We start from the raw sequence: 19,509 nt of genomic DNA on the forward strand, positions 1-19,509 counted from the left end.
TCTAGTCTGGAAGGTAAACCTTTCAAAAACCAGTTCAGGTAGCATCTCCTAGCAGAGGCCTTTTCTGACTCCCTCGGTTATTAGCACTCTCTCTCTCCCTTACTTCTACTACTCAGTTCTAATGTATTTGCATATATGTTTGATCTCCCCTGTAGAATGTAAGCTTCCTGAGGTCAGGGATGGTTTCACAGTGGTCTTTGCATCCTCAGTGCCTAGTATTGTATAAGTTAAAAAAATTTTTTTAGTCTATCCTTATTACATAATTGATGTTAAGACCTCCCAGGGAGAAAATTCTCTTTACCAATCAAATGAGATATTTGTAAAGCATTTAGCACAGTTTCTGGCATATAGTAGGTGCTATATAAATGCTTATTTACCATTGATTTATTCAGTCTCCAATATAGATCGATAACCTGTAGTCTGAGGGATTAAGTCACTTACTCAACATCACAATCAGCAGATATTAGAGAGGGAACTTCAATTCTGGTCTTCTCTGCTTTAAGGCCAGCTGTCCATTATGTTATACTTCCTCTCTATCTTGCACATAGTAAGCGCTTAATAAATGTTTGTTGAATTTTGCCAGGAATAAAAATGAGGAACTTCCACTTAAATTCCTATGTAGACTATAAGTAGAAAACTGAAATGGTGACCTAATATTTTATTCTAATGATTTGCTTTGGTGGAATATAGCCTTTGGACACAATTAGGAAGCCACGGAAAAATATAGCCTTAGGTCACAACTATGGAGCCCTGGAAAAATCAGGTAGAGTTTTAGGAGCCATGATGTCATTATTGTGGGTACTGTCTCTTCTCTTACCGATTGCCACCTATATGGTGGCATAGATTTTCAAAATCCTAAGTGGCCAGGAGCATTAGAGGAAGAGGACTTCAGGGAAGGAGTCACTTTAGGTAACTGTGATTGGTTTGATTCATGGGATCTTAGATTCATGGGATCTCAGAGGCTCTCTGGTCTAACACCCTCTTTTCAAAAATGAGTAACTGGAGAGAGGTTAATGACTTGCCCAGGGTCACAAAGGAAGTCAGTTGCAAAGGCCTGTCCCTCCAGACAGTTAGTGCTGGAGTTTGGTTTTTTTGTGTGTTTTTTTTTTTACTACACTGTGTGGTGGAACAGCTTTTGGGATAGCATCAGGGCCTGGAAGGACTTTTGTCACATTGCTCATGCAGCACTAATACTATCACCTACCCAGATAGATGACGAAGTGAACAGAGTGCCAGGCCTGGAGTCAGGTGACCCTGGGCAAATCTCTTAAACCCTGTTTGCCTCAGTTCCCTCATCTGAAAAATGACCTGTAGAAGTAAATGGCAAACCACTCCACTATCTTTGCCAAAAAAACTTCAAACAAGGTCAGGAAAAGTCAGACATGACTTACCAACAACTGCCCAGTTAGCTAGTCTTTTGCTTCTGGCCCAATTTATTTATATTTTCATTTTGTTTGCTTTTGTCCCAAAACTCAGATCAGTTTAGGGAGTTCCCAGTGTGAAAACTCGCACTTGTAATTCTTCTGCAACCTATAGTTTTAGAGTGTCACCTGAGATACGGTGATTTACCTCTTAGTGCATGTCAGACCCAAAACTTGAACTCAGCTCTCCTGATACCAAGGACACTAAGCCAGGCTGCCTCTTTTGATTAGTTAACAGCAATAAATCACATGGATATTGTGCCTTAAGGTTTGCAAAGCCTCTTCCTCACCCCATTGCATAGAACTAGGCCTAGACATTATCTTCACCATCTTTTGCAATCTCAGATACTCATGTTAAGACACAGCCCCATTTCCGGTTAGCTCCTAATCTCATGGTCCTGATCTTTATCAACATTTAATTAAACTTTATGTATTTGTCCCAAATGTGGATTGTGGCTGTGTTTGAGACTGTGTTTGTGATTTGAAGTGGAGGAGGAAGAGTTAAATATTTCCCTCAAAGCATAAATCATCTCCTACCAGGAAGTTTCCCCAGCTCAACCCAGACCTCCTCCCCTATCAAATTAACTAGTAATTATTTGTCTACTAAATGTTGTATAATCCAAATAGAATGTTAGCTTCTTAAAGCCAGGGACTGTTTCTCATTTTGTCCTTATATACCCCAGTGCCATGCAGAGGGCCTTAATAAATGTGGATTGTTGAATGAAATTAAAAAAGAACGGGGAGAAAGCAAGGGTGCTAAATGAGGCGCTGAATCTTCCCGTGCAGTCACCCACCTCACTTAGGTAGCACATATGGCTTCTGTTTATCATCTAGGATTTTAGGGAAGCTGGCCACATTTTCAAAAACGCATAAAGTCACCCAGAAGCGACCCCTTCGCTTCTAAAAGTCATCCAAGGAGATAAATGTGTAGCACTTGCAAATGAGAGAGCCAAGGTGCAGGGAGTGCAAAGAGAATTCGATTTAGAGTTGGAGACATAGGTTTGAATCCTGGGCTCTGTAAATTATTAAGGGTTTCAATACTTTGGGCTCACAAGCAAACTCTGCTTTTGTCCTTTTCGAGGTCCCGCCCCTGCCTCGAAATATGTGTGAGAGACAGCGAGAGGCGCTGAGATGGATAAAAAAGACCAAGAACCTGCCTAAAGAGATTTCTTTTCTAGAGTTCTTGGGAAGCCCCAGGGCAATACTGCAAACTGGGGCTAGCACAGTGTGGTCTCCAGAGTGCCTGAGGCCAACCTAGTTTAGGGCTGCACATTCCTTAAGGTATTTAAAATAAAAGGCACCACCGTGACAGAGCACATTTTCTGCTTTTTTCAACCTAGCTCTCTACCGGGGGTCTTTACAAGTGCATGCATATCGGGGGGGGGGGTTTGGGGGGGTAAGGGGGCGGAGGAGAAGAGAAGGGGGAGAGAATATTTTCTTATAAATTCAAAACTCAGCATCACTTGATATACCCCCCCACTCTCACCCCACCCCCCAAGTCCAATCGCTACGACCCAAGCAACACTTTGAGAGCGCAACAGGTCCCCCGGTTTCTTGGATGTCTCAATGGAGGTTGGCTGCAAAGCTATGTGGCCTCCTTCCCCGTCTAGTTGGGGGTAGAGGGGAAGGGCGAAGGAGTGAGGGCGGACTTAGGCCAAGCAGCTGTCCCATGTTAAGTGCGAACCCCCTAAAGTAGAAAAGCCCCCTCCCTCTCTCCATCTGGAGTCTGGGCAGGGTTCGGTGCACCCTGCACAGGCTGGCACGCGGTCGGAGGCAGGGGGCGGCGTGGGAGTGCAGGGAGAGGAGAGGAGGGGAGGGGTCTCCGGAACCCCGGCTGGTGGTCCCCTGAAATAGGAGGCCGGGTTCCGTGACTCATAAATCATTCATGAGCCGGGGCTTCGAGGGTTGCTGAGCACGGAGCGAGTAAGGGAGGCTGGTTTGTGTGCGAGCAGAGAGAGGCTCTACGTTATCTGGGAAGAGGAAAAAAGAGGAGAAGGCTGCAGCAGTAGCAGCAGCTGCTGCTGGAGGGCAGCGGGAGCCCACAACGTTGCCTTGTCCCTGGCCGCAGCTGCAGCCCTCGAACTAGGCGTTAAGGGGAGTAGGAGGGAGAGAGGAGAAGCAGCTGCAAGCAGCTGCTGGGTGGTGAGTACCCTCCCCTTTGGGTCCTCTTTCCAGTAGCCGGGAAAATACCTATGGGAAGGAAGAGGGAAAGGAAGAGGGGAAAGAAGAGGGAATTAGGGGAGACTGCGTGCACTTGGAAGCCAAGGGAAGTGATGGTCCAGGGGAAGTGGGGAGCGAATGGGGTAGTGCCTCCCCCCCAACCCTGCATCCAGTGTTAGGGGTGTATGGCAGGAGCTCCAGTGGGGAGAGTGGTGCTGCGGGCAAAAAGAGGCATTCAATCTCGGGAGGTGGAGGCAAGACGAGCTCGGGTATAGATTCAGGGCTGGGACGAGGACACTGGGAATTGAGGTTAGAAGAAGGGGCGCGAACAGGGAGCAAACTTTTGACTTTTGCTGTAATTTTCCAGCGGCACAGATTAGGGGTTTTCGCTTTACATTGGGGCGGGTTTTAGGGGAAGAGAGTGAGGGGAAAGCAGTCTGTGTTGGGGCTAAGTTGGAGAATGCCCCCTACCCTCATGTTGTGACTTTATCTGAGATCCTTAGGAACCTTGTGCTCGCCTTCTGCGAAGCTGAGAGTTGTAGGGAGGGCATGATGGAAGACGGGCTTAAGGAATCGGGCTTCATTACTAAGGCAGAAGATGAGGATCTCCTTCAGGACTAGGATTTCCCAAGGAATCTACATTGATCTTCCCTCCCTCTTTGCTCCCCCCGCCGGGAAAGTATGGAGATGAAGCGTTACCTAGTTTGCGGGGATGGAGAGGCAGAAATAACCAGCAGAGGGGTCACAGGAGTTCTCTTGTCCCTCCCACCCCATCGTCGCCCCCACCTCTATGCTCCTGTGTGATTTCAGCCGAAGGCATCTTCCTGCTTATCTTCAGGAGACCGCGCAGAGCCCTCTTAAATTGGGACCTTGCCCCGAGTCTGCGGGGAGGAGAAAAGGGGAAACAGAAAGCTGGAGGCTTTCGATGATTATTCGGTGGTGGCGGAAGCGCCGGCTTTGCCCACGGGTAGGGGGTGGAGATGGGTTGAGGGAAGGGCTGAAGGGCGAGCGGATTGGGGCACGGACCCGCGGCCAGCCCGGGCTCAGTCCCTAGACACTGGCCCCGGACAACAAAGGAGAGAAAATGGAGAGAGGAGGAGCTTGGTTCCTGCCTGGGAGTTTAGGCGCCTTTGACCACCCCCTCCTGAAACCCTTCGAGTCCGGACTAGGCTCAGTCCTGTCCCGCTCCTGGGCAACCAGACTGTGCAGAGGGTAGAGTCCTGGGTATGGGGGGTCTGGCTGTTGTTATCCCTCCCCAGCCTGAAGAGGCTGCTGCGAGGTTACGCTCGATACCATGCAAGTTAACAGTCAAGTTACTCCGGGTAACATCCACGCGCCCCTTCCCCAACGCCCCCCTTCTCTTCAGCTGGCAAATTCCTAGAGTCCGGCCCCCTCTCCCTCCACTCTTTCCCTCGGCTTCTTTTGAAAGCCCTTTTGTATTACATTGCTTTCGTGCACGGGAGCCGTGGAGGGGGGTTGGAAGGGGTAGGACGGGGCGGCCAGTGTTGAGCTGGTGGACTTTGCTACCGGCCTAGATAATACTTAAAAAGAGAAAGGGGATGGGGAGAAAGCCCTCTTTCTCTGCTTGTGACAATCGGTTGCTATAGGGAGAGATTTGGGGTCTGACTCACAGACAACATGTAGCTTTTCCATTGTGACCATTCCAACTGGTTGAACGTTTAAGGGAGTCCTATTAAGGGTCAGATAATTGATTTTTTTTAAAAGGCAATAAAGTGTCGAATAGGGACTACTGGGATTCTTCTGTTCTCTCCCTCCCATTTCCCACCTCCCAATCTTCTCATTGGAGTCTAAGTAAAAATCCCTTGGGGATCTGCATACATAGAAGAGAGAGGTCTGTCTATAGTGGAAAGCAGTACACTGGATTTAGAGGAGACCAGGGCCTGGGGATTTTAGGATTTATAGCTGGAGGGGACCTTAGAGATAATCCATCCTATCCCCCCTCATTTTACAGATGAGAAACTGAAACCCAGCAAATGTATAAGACTTGCTACAGGTGACAGAAGTATTAACTATCTCAGCCAGGTTAGGAACTGAGACCCTCAGATTTTAAATCCACCTTTATTTAGGTGCAAAGAGCCGTGAATTTAGAAGTCTTAATTTCAGATGCCCAGATGAATTTAATTTATTCTTTTAGAGGCAGGTTTTTTTTTTAATGGAGGATCTCTCCCACCCTATGTGTGATAATCATATCTCTAGAGTTAGTTCTAGCCTAGACTTTGGAACAATCCAGCCAAATCACTCCTGGACAAATTAATGTAAGCTCCCTAGGACTTAGTTTCTTTATCTATAAAATGAGGGGGCTGAATTAGCTGATTTCCCTTCTAATTTCCAAATTCTCTACTCATCCTCCAAAATCCCTTCCAGAGTTTCTCCTCTGCTTATCCCCCGAAAACCCATCGTGGAGAGAAAACCAAAATTAGTCCAAGTAGCAAAGACAGAGATTGTTTGAAAGCAGTAAGTTTTATTTGAAAGACCCTTATGTGGAAGAGAGAGCAGAATGGTTCTGTTGGGCCCCACAGGGCAGATCCATGAGTGATGGGTAAAAGTCCCAAAAAGGTGGATTTAGCTTTGATGTCAAGAAAAAACCTTGGGAACAATTAAAGCTGTCCAAAAGAGGAATGGCATGCCTCCTGAGGCACCAATTTCTCCTTCACTGGAGAGGCTCTCAAGCCGAGGCTATATTACCACTTGTCAGGTGTGTTATAGTGAGAAATGCCTTTTGGGTAAGTTAGACTAGGTGGTGGCTGGAGCGCCTTTGAACTGAAATGATGTGTCAGTCCTGTGAGATTTTATTGTACTTATACCTGTTCCCTCTGTTCATACCTCTTCCTCTTTCCTCCCAACCTAGAAATTCAGAACCCTAAGCAAGATTATCATTCCAATAAAGCACTTCTTCTCTATAGATATCCTGCCCCAAGGCATGATAATATGGGATAGTCACTGAGGGAGCTGTTGGAGAAGCGGAGAGCAGTTGCAAAAATATCTGCTCTAAAGCTGTCATTAAAACCTTAGTACTGCTTTAAATCTAGTGTAGACCATAATATGAAAGCTTAGCTGTGCACAGAACACTATTGTGGGGTACCCAAAAGAATTAACATGCCCGCCCTGACTGAAGTTCTTAATCTGATTTGGAAGATGAAATAAGACATACGAACATGAATGTGGAATAGGCTAGCCACTGGCAGAATGGTGAAGCAGCCTTCCTCTCTTTTCCCTTCTGCTTGTGTCTTTTCAGATATTCAGATCCTCAGATGCCCCCTCTCCTGAGGGGCAGTGAGTACTGGACTTGACTTGGATAACCAGGATTCAGGTCTATGCTCTAGACCTTAACTTGGTAGCCTTGGGCTAGTGACTTTACTTAAGCCTCAATTTTCTCATTTGTAAAATGGAGTTTCAAATTAGATGGCTCCTATAGTCCCTTCCAGCTCTAAGTCAATGATTTTTAAAATTCCTCCACTGTAGTACTGCATCTCTAAATCTGTTTACCCTAGGAGCCACTGTTGTCATCTTTTCCTCTGCTTTTACACACAGGAGTCAAAGGCCTGTAACCTTTATGCTACTGAAATCAGGTTCCACCGGCTGAGTTTAGAATCTTGTGCCTATAATTTAGAAAGAATTACCATCATTGGATGGTGGTGGTATCTTTTAGCTTATGATGTAGCCAATGTGCTTGAACAATTCTCTCTCCAGTAGCACTGTGGTACAGGAAACAAATTTAAAAAGACTAATGCTAAAGTAAGTCTGGAAAACTGGTTGGAGTTATTTATTTGGTACCTACTAAATACAGGATGCTGTATTTAGTACAGAAAGGTCAAGTTTTGTGGCAAAACCAAATCCTTTCTGAATTTTTAGTGGCTCCCAAGGGAGTGCTATAAGGTAGGATGACTTTTTTGAGGGATGTTCATTCTCCAGGTGGTGCTACAAAGTGGGATGACTTTTGGGGGTGGGTTGTAGTGCTGTAAGATGGGTACCTGTGGAAGGGGGAGGCTCATAGAAGAGGGGAGGAAAAGTCATTTGTATTTTCTGTTGGGTTAAACATAACTTCACCTATATTCAATGTTTTATTAACCTGGGTGTTTGCATAGGAGGTGAAGGCCCTCTTCTCATTGGAAGACTCAGAACACAAACCAAATTCTGATATTCCCCAGGGAAGTCTCTGAGTGGGAGCACACACTATAGCATTATATAATAAGCCCCCAAGACTGAGGTCTTTGTGAACATAAGCTTTATTTTATTTTTTTTTTCATGAGGCAATTGGGGTTAAGTGACTTGCTTAGGGTCACACAGCTAGCATCGAGTATTTAAGGCTGCATTTGAACTTCGCCACCTAGCTGCCCCCAAAATAAGCTTTAGTAGTGAATCACAGTATATAATCCCGTGACAGTTATAATCTTGTGACTGTAGCCTGGTTCTTTTTACTTCCTTAAACTGAACAGGTTGCAGGTGGCCTTGTATCAGGTTTCTGTTGTCCTTCCATATCATGGATTTTCTAATTGGGCAGGTTATGATTTGGATGGTTTATTGTCCTAAATCTCATTTTATTTTCTGCCAGTTACTGAAAATGAAGTAACCTTTATCTACCAACAAAGCATATAGTATTTTATTCCACCCTGGGCCGATCCCACATTTATTAATCATCTACCATGTGCTAGGCATGAAGGAGACAAAGATGGAGAGGAAATGGCTCCTATTTTCAAAGAGTTTACCTCCTGTTGTGAGGAGGACTAGTACACAGAAAGAAAATACAAATATATACAAAGTACTTTTGTGGGATATTTGCTGCTATTGGGAGTATCAGGATCAGCCCTGTGAAAGGGATGAACCTTGAAGGACAGTAGGGATTCTGCTAAACAGAAGTGAATTGGGTGTATGGTCCAGATATGGGGAATGGCTGGGGAAAGGATTGAGGAAAGAGACGGAATGTTAGGTGCCAGGATTAGCAAGGAAGCCAGTTTGACTGGAAAAGTGACAGTTTGACAGAAAGTGAGGCACAGTTTTAGCCTAGGGTCAGATTGTGAAGGGCTCTAAATGCCAAATAGAAGAATTTCTGTAGGCAACAGTGAGAGCCTCTAGGCTGTCTTGAGCAGGGAAGTGACATGGCTAGCTTTGGGTTTTCAGAATATTCCTTTGGCAGCTTTGTGGAGGGGAGAGACTGGAGAAGGGGGACCAATTAGGAAGCTATTGTAATAAGCCTACGAGAATGGTGATTAGGCATTGAACTTTGGTTATTGTGTTACAAGAGGTAAGACTGAAGGTAGTATCTACAAGACTTGGCAGTGGAGAGAGGGAAGAGTTGAGAATGATTTCTGGCTTGCAAACCTGGGTGACAGAAAGTATGACGGTGCCCTCAAAAGAAAGAGTGGAGTTAGGCATAGCGGGAGGGTTTGGGGGAAAAGATAAAGAATTCTTTGATGTACAGTGATATACAGTGATGTACAATGGTAAGCCCTGGCTCAGGCCTCAGGGCCTGGGTTCTGATGCTTATACCCGGCGATTCTGCGAAAGTCAATTACCCTCTGTAGGGCCCCAGTTTCCTTGTCTGTAAAATGAAGCTTCTGGAACCCCTTTCAGTTTTAGAGCAGTGCTTCTTGGTTGAATCACGCAACTGGGACATCCACCTGGAGATAGCTAGGCAGTTGACGATGAGGGACTGGAGTTTGGGGGAGAAACTAGGGGTGTGTGTAGAGGTCTAGTAAGAGTTACCTGCATAGAGATAATACTTGAACCCATAGAAACAACTGAGAAAGAGGTGAAGTGGGAGACAGGCAGAGGGCAAGAGAGTGAGAGAGGAAAGAGGCAGGGGGGTTGAGAAGTACACACAGGGGATGAGACATGGATGACAATCTAACAAAAGAGATGCAGGGTTAGCTAAATAGGTAGGAGAACCAAGAGAGGGAAGGGAGTGTCATGAAAAACCTAGAAAGAAGAGATTGTCCAGGAGGAAGGGGTATCAGCAATGTTGTATGTTGCTGAGAAGTCAGGAAGCAAGAGGACTGAGAAGTGATCATCTGGCAATTAAGAGATCACTGGTAACCTCAGAGGGAGCCGTTTTAGTTGAGTGATGAATTTGGAAGCTAGAAGGCAAGAAGTAAGAGAGAGGTGAGAAAGCTCAAGTAGAAAGTACAGACATCTTTTTCTGGAAGATTGATCATGTAAGAAAGATATGGATCAAATGGACCATAGCCATATGCTGCAAATTTAGGGGAACTATATTCTCTTCCATTCAGATATCTCCCCAGAAATAGTAAACTCGAGGTCAAAGAAACAGAATCTGTGGGTTATGTTGATTCTATTTCAAAAGGGAGGCCTCCACTTCTGTCCCACTTAGACAGTCTGATGAGATTATAACTAGAGACCTCCTACCCTACCAAGATAGTCTGACGACAGGTGCTTCAGGGGAACCATGAAGGTAACACCAAGATTCCTCCAGTTAAAACACTCTCCACCACCTGCCCAACCCCCAAATCACCTGATAGCCTATCTCTACTCAACCTCTGAAATAAGGAATATCTTCTAGCCTTGCCTCTTGATTTACTAACCTCCAGTCAAAAGGACCTAGGTAGGAGGAAGGTCTCCAGGAAGATCTTAGGATCTGTCAGCTGAAGAATTCCCCAACTGAGGTAAGATGTAAGACAAATGACTGAAGAGATAGGGGATTCAAATGAAAATTTTTTTAAGGATGGAGATCTAAGGCCTATTTGTGAGCAGTTTGAAAGGCTATATAAAAGGATTCAGTGAGTAATAAGAGGTTAAAAATTAGAGAGAGGGAATGATTGAAGGAGCATGGGACAGAACTGGATCAAAAGAACATGTAAATGAGCTGGGATTGGCCAGAAAAGGGCCACCTCTTCCTCCATAAGCGGAACAAAGAATGAGGTGTGTGCGTGGTGGGGCAGGGAAGTGATGTTAAAGTGATTTGAAATGTCAAATTGGGGAATAAATGGAGCTTTCAACACATGGCCTCATCTTTTACAAGGAAGTTTGAGATGAAGTCCTTTTTTGAGAGAAAGAATGAATGGGCTGTTTGGGAGTTGGGGGAAGGGGAAGAAAAGGTTTAGAACTATCACTAAGCTTAGTGTGACTGAGTCAATCAGGGAAGAGGAAAAATATTGTTGTGTACAAGTGAGATCAGATAACAAATCGGTAGTGGATGGATACAGTTAGCATTCTTCTCTGACTTCCTCCATGGGTGTTCAGAAGCTTGGAAGAGGAGCAGAAAAGGCATATGGTAGGTGGGAGTATTCCAGACTTGGGGTTTGAAAAGGTTTGGATAGAAATTGGACAAGGTGGCAAGTGTTTAGCAATAGAAGAAAGTATGAAGTTAAACTAGGGTCAAGATTCTGAAAGGTGGAAAGTGAGGCTGGAGCAGGGGTGTGGTTTGGGAAAAACAGACTAGGGTTGGACTAACTGAAAAGTGGGGTAAAGACTGAGAATAGGTGGGGCAGCCAGAGTGAGTGGATAGAGGAGATCCTGAGTTCAAATGTGACATTTGACATTTACTAGCTGTGTGACCCTGGGCAAGTCACTTAACCCTGACTGCCTCACCCAAAAAGTGGGGGAAAAAAAAAGACTGAGAATAGGTTTAGGAGGGGTGAGCCACAGAGATGGATGGAAGGATAAGAAATTGTAGTCAAAGGAAGACATCTTACTTATAGATTGTGAAGGTGGGAGCGTTTAGGACAAGTTATGAGCATCTCTGTATATGGGGGTCAAGTAAGTGAAGGTGTATAACACATGAAAGTTACGGTGGATAAGCTAGGAAGGACAAGCATTGGAGGGGAAAACAAAATGTAAACTGAAGTCCGCAAGTGTAAAGACTGGGGCAGAGAGGAAGACTGAGCCAAGTACTGAATCCCTTGAGAAAGGAGAATGACTTAAAGGCTGGTGGGGAAGAGCCCCCATGACCTGGATAGAATGATGCTCTCCATGGAATAAACTCAGAAGAGGAAAAGGCTACTGAGAAGGGGAGAGTTTGGAAGTGACAGTGAGAAACTGGGAACATGCTTCCTCTTCTGGGCCCAGTATGATCATGGGGAGAGGAAGGAATCCCAGGTATAAAACAAGAGAGGCATTGGACCTATCCTTCAAACCTAATGGGATCCTCAAATATAACAACTTTGAAAATACTAACTCTGCCATTGACTATTTGTATCACCTTGGTCTCAAGTTTCCCTCATTAACAGTGGGGACTAGATGATCTCTGAGATCCCCAGGACAGAAACATCTGAATGGCTTTAACCAGGCTTAATATCAAATGTGACACTGTATGAAAGCCAGGTTTCCCCTTAATAATTAGGGCATTTCAATAGAAAAAAGACTAGAAAACATTTGCTAAATAATAAATTCTAATTATGTCTTGCTTCTGTGCCCTTTATTTTCTTTCTTTCTTTTAAAATGGCTATGGGACCTCAAAAACCTGAGCAGCCTAAGAAATTCTGGACTCCTGACAGCCAGCCCCTCATTCGACCTGCCTTGTTCCCAAGGAAATAGAATATAGATATAACGTAGATTTGGAAAGTGACAAATAGTAATAATGTGAAGCACTTACCCACTCTCTGGGAGAAATTAAGTGGACCTTCTGCTTGCAGTAAGGGAGCCTCCACCGTTTGGAATCCTACAAGAAAGGCATGCCGGAGCATATTGCATGACTTCTTAACATTCCCAGAATAGACTCATAGAATGTTAGAGGCAGAGCTGGAAGGAGCTTTAGAGATCATCCTAGTTCAACCTTAGCATTTTACAGATGAAGGTGATGATTTTTTCTTCAAGGATCTGACTCCTCTCTCCCTCCCACCCCTCCTCTTTCCTATTTCACAGCATCACAACAAACTCCCGTTTGATTTCTAATGTAAAAGCATCCTGATTTTGATAGATAGCACAGACATTTATTAAGTGCTTTCTGTGTGCCAGGTACTGTGCTAAGTGCTGGGGGTTCAAATACAAGCCAGTCCCTGCCCTCTAGAAGCTTTCATTCTAGTGGGAGAACCAACCCATGGCAGGGTACAGTTTGACGGAGAGATGCCTGGGAAATGGCATGAAGGTCTGGCTCTGGGCAAGATGAGGCAAAAGCTTATCTCAGAGCAGACATCCCAGGGGTGTGAGGCCCAAGGTTCTGGTGGTGGGGAAATGGGGATGATGGCTGGAGTGGTATGGTGGATGACGTGCTGGATTTGGAGGCAGGAAAGCCTAGCTCCATTCCTTGTTCTCACACTCATACATGATCTGTGTGACCCTGAAGTGAATCTTTTATAGACTGAGGCTACTGATAAAGGCACCTATTTCTAGGAATTGTTTTTAAGGCTCCAGAGTCTTCGCAAATCACCTGACCAACACCAAAGCCTTTGGAAACATAAGCTATTGTTATTAATGTTTACCTTACTGGAGTCTGATCTACATTCTTGTACTTTAGGTGGGGGTTTCTAATTGCAACCTCACCTTTTCCCAGAGTTGCTCCTAAGGGGAGGGTGTGAGTTGCTGTGAAAGGGGAGACGTGTGAGTGTTAAACCATTTTTTTTTAATCTCTTTGCCAGGGTTGGTGTCCCGGCTCACTCCCTGGAAAGACCTCCTCCATCAGTTCAGAGCAGATGCCCACTTAATCCGAGGAGGAGGAGCAGCCGCCTCAGAAGACTGATGAGCACACCTGCCCATGTCACTGGCCTGCTTCACAGAAACCCATCTCTCCACCTGCTGGGAACATTTCCCAGCTTCAGAAAAAGAAGCAACCCCCCCACAAACTGTTCCTCATGTTATCTGAATCTTACTAAACTATGGCTTTTGTCCTCTGCTTACTGCTGTTGTTGGCGCTGCTTGGAGGTCCTGTTTCAGAGGGGCAGTCTGTGCACAGGACAATTACTGGAACTTTGGATCTGGGATACTTACCTGCTGGGAACTATGAGACCAACCTACATGTCGAGTCTGGGCCAATTGAAATTTTGTTTCGAATTGTCCGAGCCTTCCTTTTTGTGGTACAGCCCAATCCTTTCCCTGAAGGTAAGTGAGACTAGACAAGTAATTCTCCTTGTTTCACCTTTTTTCCAATCCTCTGTACTGCCAGGAGTTTATAAGCACCAGGGTGCTGCAGGAAGATAGAATTGTTGATGGACAAGCAAGATTAGTGGTAACCAGTTAAGTGTCTTAGGTAGGAATTTGACTTAGAGGAAAGAAGTAGGATGTTAAGTCAGGATTGTGGGTTTTGTTTTTTTCGTGTTGTCTTGGCTTTTTGTTGGGGAGTAAATTTACTGGGAGGGGTGTAGAAACTTAGTAATGGATCTTCCCAAACTGCTAAAGGATTTGTTATTTTTAAAGGTGAGTTCAGTAATGTTACAGTGCTAGCAGTTAAAATTTAACTCCGTGGACCAAATGTTAGACTTTGCTTATGGGCAAGCAGAGTCCAGGCCAAGCTTGTTTAGTCGCTTAAGTATTAAATAAGATGCATAAACATGAGTTGTAAGAATTTGGGACTGTAGCTTAGTCTGGTTAACTTGGGGTGTTTGCCCTTCATTTACGCAAATATTAGCTGTGCCACGTTGGCTGCATCTTCTTAATCCTATCCGATTAAAATAGTTTGTGTTTATTTTTGTGGGGACAAGATTATAAAATAAAAGGGCCCTTGAGAAGTATCCACACATTTATTATTAATACATTAATGTATTAATTAATGCATTATTAATACATTAATGTAGTCCACACATTAGGTGTGGAATTTACATATATTATTGTTCTATTTCCAGGTTAGCTATCCATTTCCATTGAACTTAAAAGTTTCCTTGTAGTCATAGTATACTATTTTTTAAAGCAGTTTTCCCTTAATTGTGGAACTGCCATATATTTGGATTATTTTGAGGGGTAGTCATTGATGTATGTTTCAAAAGACATTTTCATTAAATTAGCTGGAATTCCCATTTTTAAAAAGTTATATAATGCAGGTCAGCCACTTTTCATAAAAGGCTTGTGTGTGTGTGTTTGTGTGTTTACATATATATGCACTTAGTAAACTATTATTCAATGTTCTTTTTTTATGGAAAAGTTACGGTTTCTTTAATTAAAAGTCATTTTTTTCCACTTCTAATTTACAAACTTTCCCACTACTCTGGCCAAGCAGTGGAAATATTTTCAGATTCAACATAATCTGTTCAGTAATCATAATTTAGTGCCTGCTGTGTTCAGAGCCCCAAGGTACGTAGTGTATGCGTTGGGTGGGGGGGGCAGAGTATATCTCACTGCTTCAAAGATGAAGTGAAGGTTGGGAACACTTGTTATTCAAGATTTAGAGTTCTAGGAAAAAGGATCACTTTGAGCCCAGTGTCCATTTTTAATTGAAAAAATTGGGGATTTTTTTTCATATGTTTATGTTATTACATTAATATTCAAATATAATACTATAATTATCATCAGAAGAAAAGACACATAAATTATGAATAAGAATAAAAGTATATGCATAATAATCATTATATGCTAACAAGTTATTTCTGTACAGTGTCTCTACCTTTTTTTTTTAAAGTATGAATATTGTAGATTAAGGAAATGTAACTCTTTGTGGTCTCTGTAATTTGTATACCTTTCTTGAGGGGAAAATATGGATGCTGGGAATTTGCTAATGGAGAAAATGCATTTGCTTTATTTGAAGTCTGTAGCAGGCCCCCCCCCCGAATTAGTTCCTGTGTAGTATTCTTAGGCATATCATGTAATTAGCTAATCCCATAATCTTTCTTTCCATATGTTGTTCCATTTTACTGTCTCTGTTTTTAATGGGAAGGCTACTTTGTAATTTGTTTTTTAAGAGTGTACTGATTTTTAGTTTTCAGTGAATGTGACAAAGCAAGAAAGCAGCTTTTGGCAGCCCATAAAGCTTTAGATGAACTCTGGAGTGCACACAACCCGAGCCCTGCTGTTAATTAGGCTGGGGCTTCAGAAGAATTTCAATCTGAGTGTGATTTGTGAGTTTTAGCCTAGTTTGCTTCTTAATCTCTATTAAGACTTTTGTCTTCCAGTCTCAAAGAAAGTGAGTCCCAAATGTTTTAGCAATAGACTAGGAGACTGAAGGAAAAGAGTTTGCTTAGATTGTGTTGAATAACCTGTTCTTGAAGAGATGCCCACTTAATCAGCTTGTTCCCTGATCCATCCATCTGTGTGTGTGTGTGTGTGTGTGTGTGTGTGTGTGTGTGTGTAAAACTTCCCTACTCAATAACCTTCAGTGGCTCACTATTGCCTCCAGGATAAAATACCCACTATTATTAAGCACAGTCTTGCTCCAAGCTTTCTGTCCATACTATCACATTGCTTCCTATTACATGCTATTTTCCAGCCGAAACTGACCTAGCTGCCCCAGGCAAACAAATTTTGTCCCTTGCCTTTGTATGCATGGGCTGTCCCCCATGCCCAGAATGGGCTCCTTCCTCGCCTCTACCTCCCTTTAAGACTCAGCTTAAGTGCTACCTTCTCCGTAAAGCCATTTCTGAACTATCCTCTCCCCAAATGTTTAGTCACCATCTCACTGAAATCACATTATATTTGCTTTGTACATATTTTATATTTACTTAATTGTAAGAATGTTATTCCCATACCCCCAGAAAGTATGCTCTTTGAGAGTAGGAATTTTTTCATTTTTGTCTTTGTATTCTCAGTGCCTAGCCTAGTGTCTGGGACTTAGGGGAATAAGTTAATTAATCAGAAAGATATTGGTTCAAATCTTGCCTCTCTTACTTTACTAGTTGTGTGATTTTGGACAAGTCACTTAAGCTCTCTGAGCCTCCTCAGTTTCCTTACCTGTAGAATGGAGATAATAATACCTGTAGTGCCTTCCTCCTAGGGTTGCTATGAGGCTCAAATGAGATAATATGTGATAATAATAATAATAGCATTTGTAGCTTTGAAAGGTTTATAAATACTTCCCATTTTAATCATCAGAACAACTCTAGGAAATGAGTGCCATTATTCTCATTTTACATATGAGGAAATTGAGGCTGAGGTCAAATGACTCGTTCATATTCAAACAAGTATGAAATATTTTTTCTTTTTTTGTTTTTGGCAGCACAGTCAGTGACTTGCCAAAGTGACTTGCCCAGTGTCACACAGCTAGAAATTTCTGAAGCTAGATTTGAACTCCTGCTCACTCAAGATCCAGTGCACTATCTGCTGTGCCACCTGGGTGTATATCACTTTGCAAACTTTAAAGCCTTATTATTGCCTTAGAAGAGTTCCCTGATGGGGCAGCTAGGTGGCGCAGTGGATAGAGCACCAGCCCTGGATTCAGGAGGACCTGAGTTCAAATCTGGCCTCAGACTCATAACACTTACTAGCTGTGTGACCCTGGGCAAGTCACTTAACCCCACTGCCTAGCCAAAAAGAAAAAAAGAGTTCCCTGGGACAGTAAATGGTTAAGTAATTTGCTCAGCCTTCCTGGTGGGACTTGAATGCATACCTTCCTGGCTTTGAGGCAGGCACTCTATCCACTATACTGCACTGGCAACTTCTTGAGGCTTTGAAAAAGTCAGAACAGCTACTGATCTGCATATCAACTCTCAAGTCTAGTCTTGAAAAAAAAAAAGTCAAGTCAATGGCTAGAGCTGATGTGTATTGTCAAGTGCTTCACAAACATTTACCTCCCAGAATCACACAGCTGGAGAATTGTTGGGGACATTGTTCACAAGCAGTCAAACCATATGTCACAAGCAATACTCACATTCCTGACCATTGGTCACAGAGCCTTTGTTTGAAGACACTCATTGAGTGGAAGAGACCCACAAGCTCCCAAAGCAACCTATGCCAATTTCTGGACAGTTTTAATTGTCAGAAAGCAGAAATAGGGAGGTGACAATCCCACTGTACCCTACCCTTATCAGACCTCCTCTGGAGTACTGCATTCATGTCTATATGACAAGGTTTATGAAAGACACTGATAAAATGCAGAGGGGGGGGAAGGGAGGAGCAACTCCACCAGGTTACTTTACTCTGTTTTATGTGAAGATTCACTGAAGGAATTGAACATGTTTATAGTTTTTTGGAGGGAAGATTCAAGGACTTAAGACTGTGTTCAATCATCTGAAGGGCAGTCATGTGGAACAGGGATTAAATTTGTTCAATTTGGCTCTCACTGGGGCCAGGGGTAGATTTCAGTGCAATAGATGGAAGCTACAAAGAAGCAAATTTAAGCTTGCTATCAGGAAAAACTAGAGCTGCCCCAAAGAGATGATGGCTTTCTCTTTGTAGGCCTTCAGGCAGAGGCTGGATGAACTTCTTGGCTATGTTATAGTGGAGATACCTTTCATGTTTGCTTTGGTTTGGACAACAAAGATGGCCACTGACTTCCCTTCCACCTCACAAATTCCAGGAAATTGTCCCTGACATAACGCCTAGAGTTGCCATTTTGCAACTCCCCACCACTGTTCCTGGTTTGGCCCTCGGGGCTGAACAAAAGAAGCCTAACTCTTCTTCCCCACGACGGCCTTTCAAATACTTGAACACAGCCTTCAAGTCTGCCTCTTAAGCCCTTTCTTTCTCCATGTTAAACATCCTCGCTGTCTTTGGTTGACCTCCATGTGACAGACTCAAGTCTGTCCTGCATCCTTTCTGTCTTATCGATGGCTTCCTAAACCGTAGTGCCCAGACCTGAATTATTAAAGATGTGATGTGGGGAAAATGCAGAGGGATTATTGCCTCCTTATTTCTGGAAGTTACGCTTTTCTTAATGCAGCCCACACGCTGTTGACTCACATGGGGCCTGTCATCCATGAAAGCCTCCAGGTTTTTTCCCAATAAACTACTGTCTAGCCATTGTGCCTCCCCCATGCTGTACTTGTACATTTTCAACCTACGTTAAAGACTTTACTGAGAGAGGAAATGATTTGCGACTTCACCTGAATGCACGAGAGTCCAGTTTGCAGTACAGTGGTAGAATTCAGACTTTATATTCTAGGTATGCTGACTCCTAATCCAGGGCTTTTCCTAGTAGAGGATGTTACCTCCAGCAGGACAGTAAGTTACTGTGGAAAGAGGGTGAATATTTACATAGTAACAGCCTTCCTGTTGGCTGTACAATCTGGATAGCCATGCTATCGAATTTAGGTAATGGTAAAGAATTCTTTGTAATCCATGACCCCAAATGCTGCCAGATCCTTGTCTCTTTGTCTACCTCCCTCCTCCATTTCGACTTAATCCTCCAATCCTATGTATTTTATTTTGTGCATTTAAAAATATTATAGTCTGTAGTCTTCACCAGACTTCAAGAGGGGGCCATAATACAAAAAGGTTATGAATTCCTGCCTGATGGGGTAAGATTATAAGTAGGGGTGTTGAAATAAAATATGGCTCCTGAGCTTCCAATACTTTCCTTTCAACTCTGCCAGTTCCTAGCAGAGGCTCTGTGTGGGCAGAGGCTACTGGTTCCTCTCTCTCCCCACCTCTCTATAACAGCTGTCTGTTGTAGGGACAGATGCAGTCTAAGTGAAAGGTTAGGAAGCAGCAGCTGCAAGAAATCTACAATGATGGCAGAGAGGCAAGACAGCAAGGCTGGTGAGGCCAAGGGGGTGTTAGTGCTCACTGGGGGCCATGTGGGCATCTGGCTGGTAACTCTTTCTTTCTGCTTCCCTCCAAGGGCTGTGGGCAAGCTGCAGTGATGGAGACAGAAGCAGGCTAAGGGTGAAGCCAGACCCCGGTGGCGCAGTGGATCAAATTCTGGGCCTAGAATTAGGGAGATGAGTTCAAATTCAGCGTCAAGATAACTAGTAAGAAGGGGCAAGTAGGTGGCGTGGTGGAATACCGGCCCTGGAGTCAGGAGGACCTGAGTTCAAATTTGGCCTCAGACCAAACACTTGACACTTACTAGTTGTGTGACCATAGGCAAGTCACTTAACCCAAACTGCCTAAAAAAAAAAAAGATAACTAGTAAGATAACTTACTAGTTATGTGT

At 43.8% G+C, this 19,509-nt stretch overlaps 1 protein-coding gene across 4 annotated transcripts in view; it reads left to right on the forward strand.

The window, feature by feature from the left end:
• The first annotated feature begins 2,931 nt into the window (after positions 1 to 2,931).
• Positions 2,932 to 19,509, forward strand: part of PROM1 (prominin 1) — a 153,293-nt gene continuing 136,715 nt past the window's right edge. For 3 of the 4 annotated variants that reach the window (XM_020992810.2, XM_020992865.2, XM_020992871.2), the window contains exons 1-2: positions 2,932 to 3,563; positions 13,133 to 13,592. In XM_020992810.2, coding sequence (XP_020848469.1) covers positions 13,370 to 13,592 — 223 coding nt within the window. In that variant the 5' untranslated portion in view covers positions 2,932 to 3,563; positions 13,133 to 13,369. Of the gene's footprint in view, positions 3,564 to 13,132; positions 13,593 to 19,509 lie in introns of those variants that run through there. The other variant, XM_078148156.1, reaches the window with a different exon arrangement.

The sequence above is a fragment of the Phascolarctos cinereus genome, unplaced genomic scaffold (genome assembly GCF_003287225.1).
Source record: "Phascolarctos cinereus isolate Bilbo 61053 unplaced genomic scaffold, phaCin_HiC Scaffold_9;HRSCAF=440, whole genome shotgun sequence".
NCBI lineage: Eukaryota > Metazoa > Chordata > Mammalia > Diprotodontia > Phascolarctidae > Phascolarctos > Phascolarctos cinereus.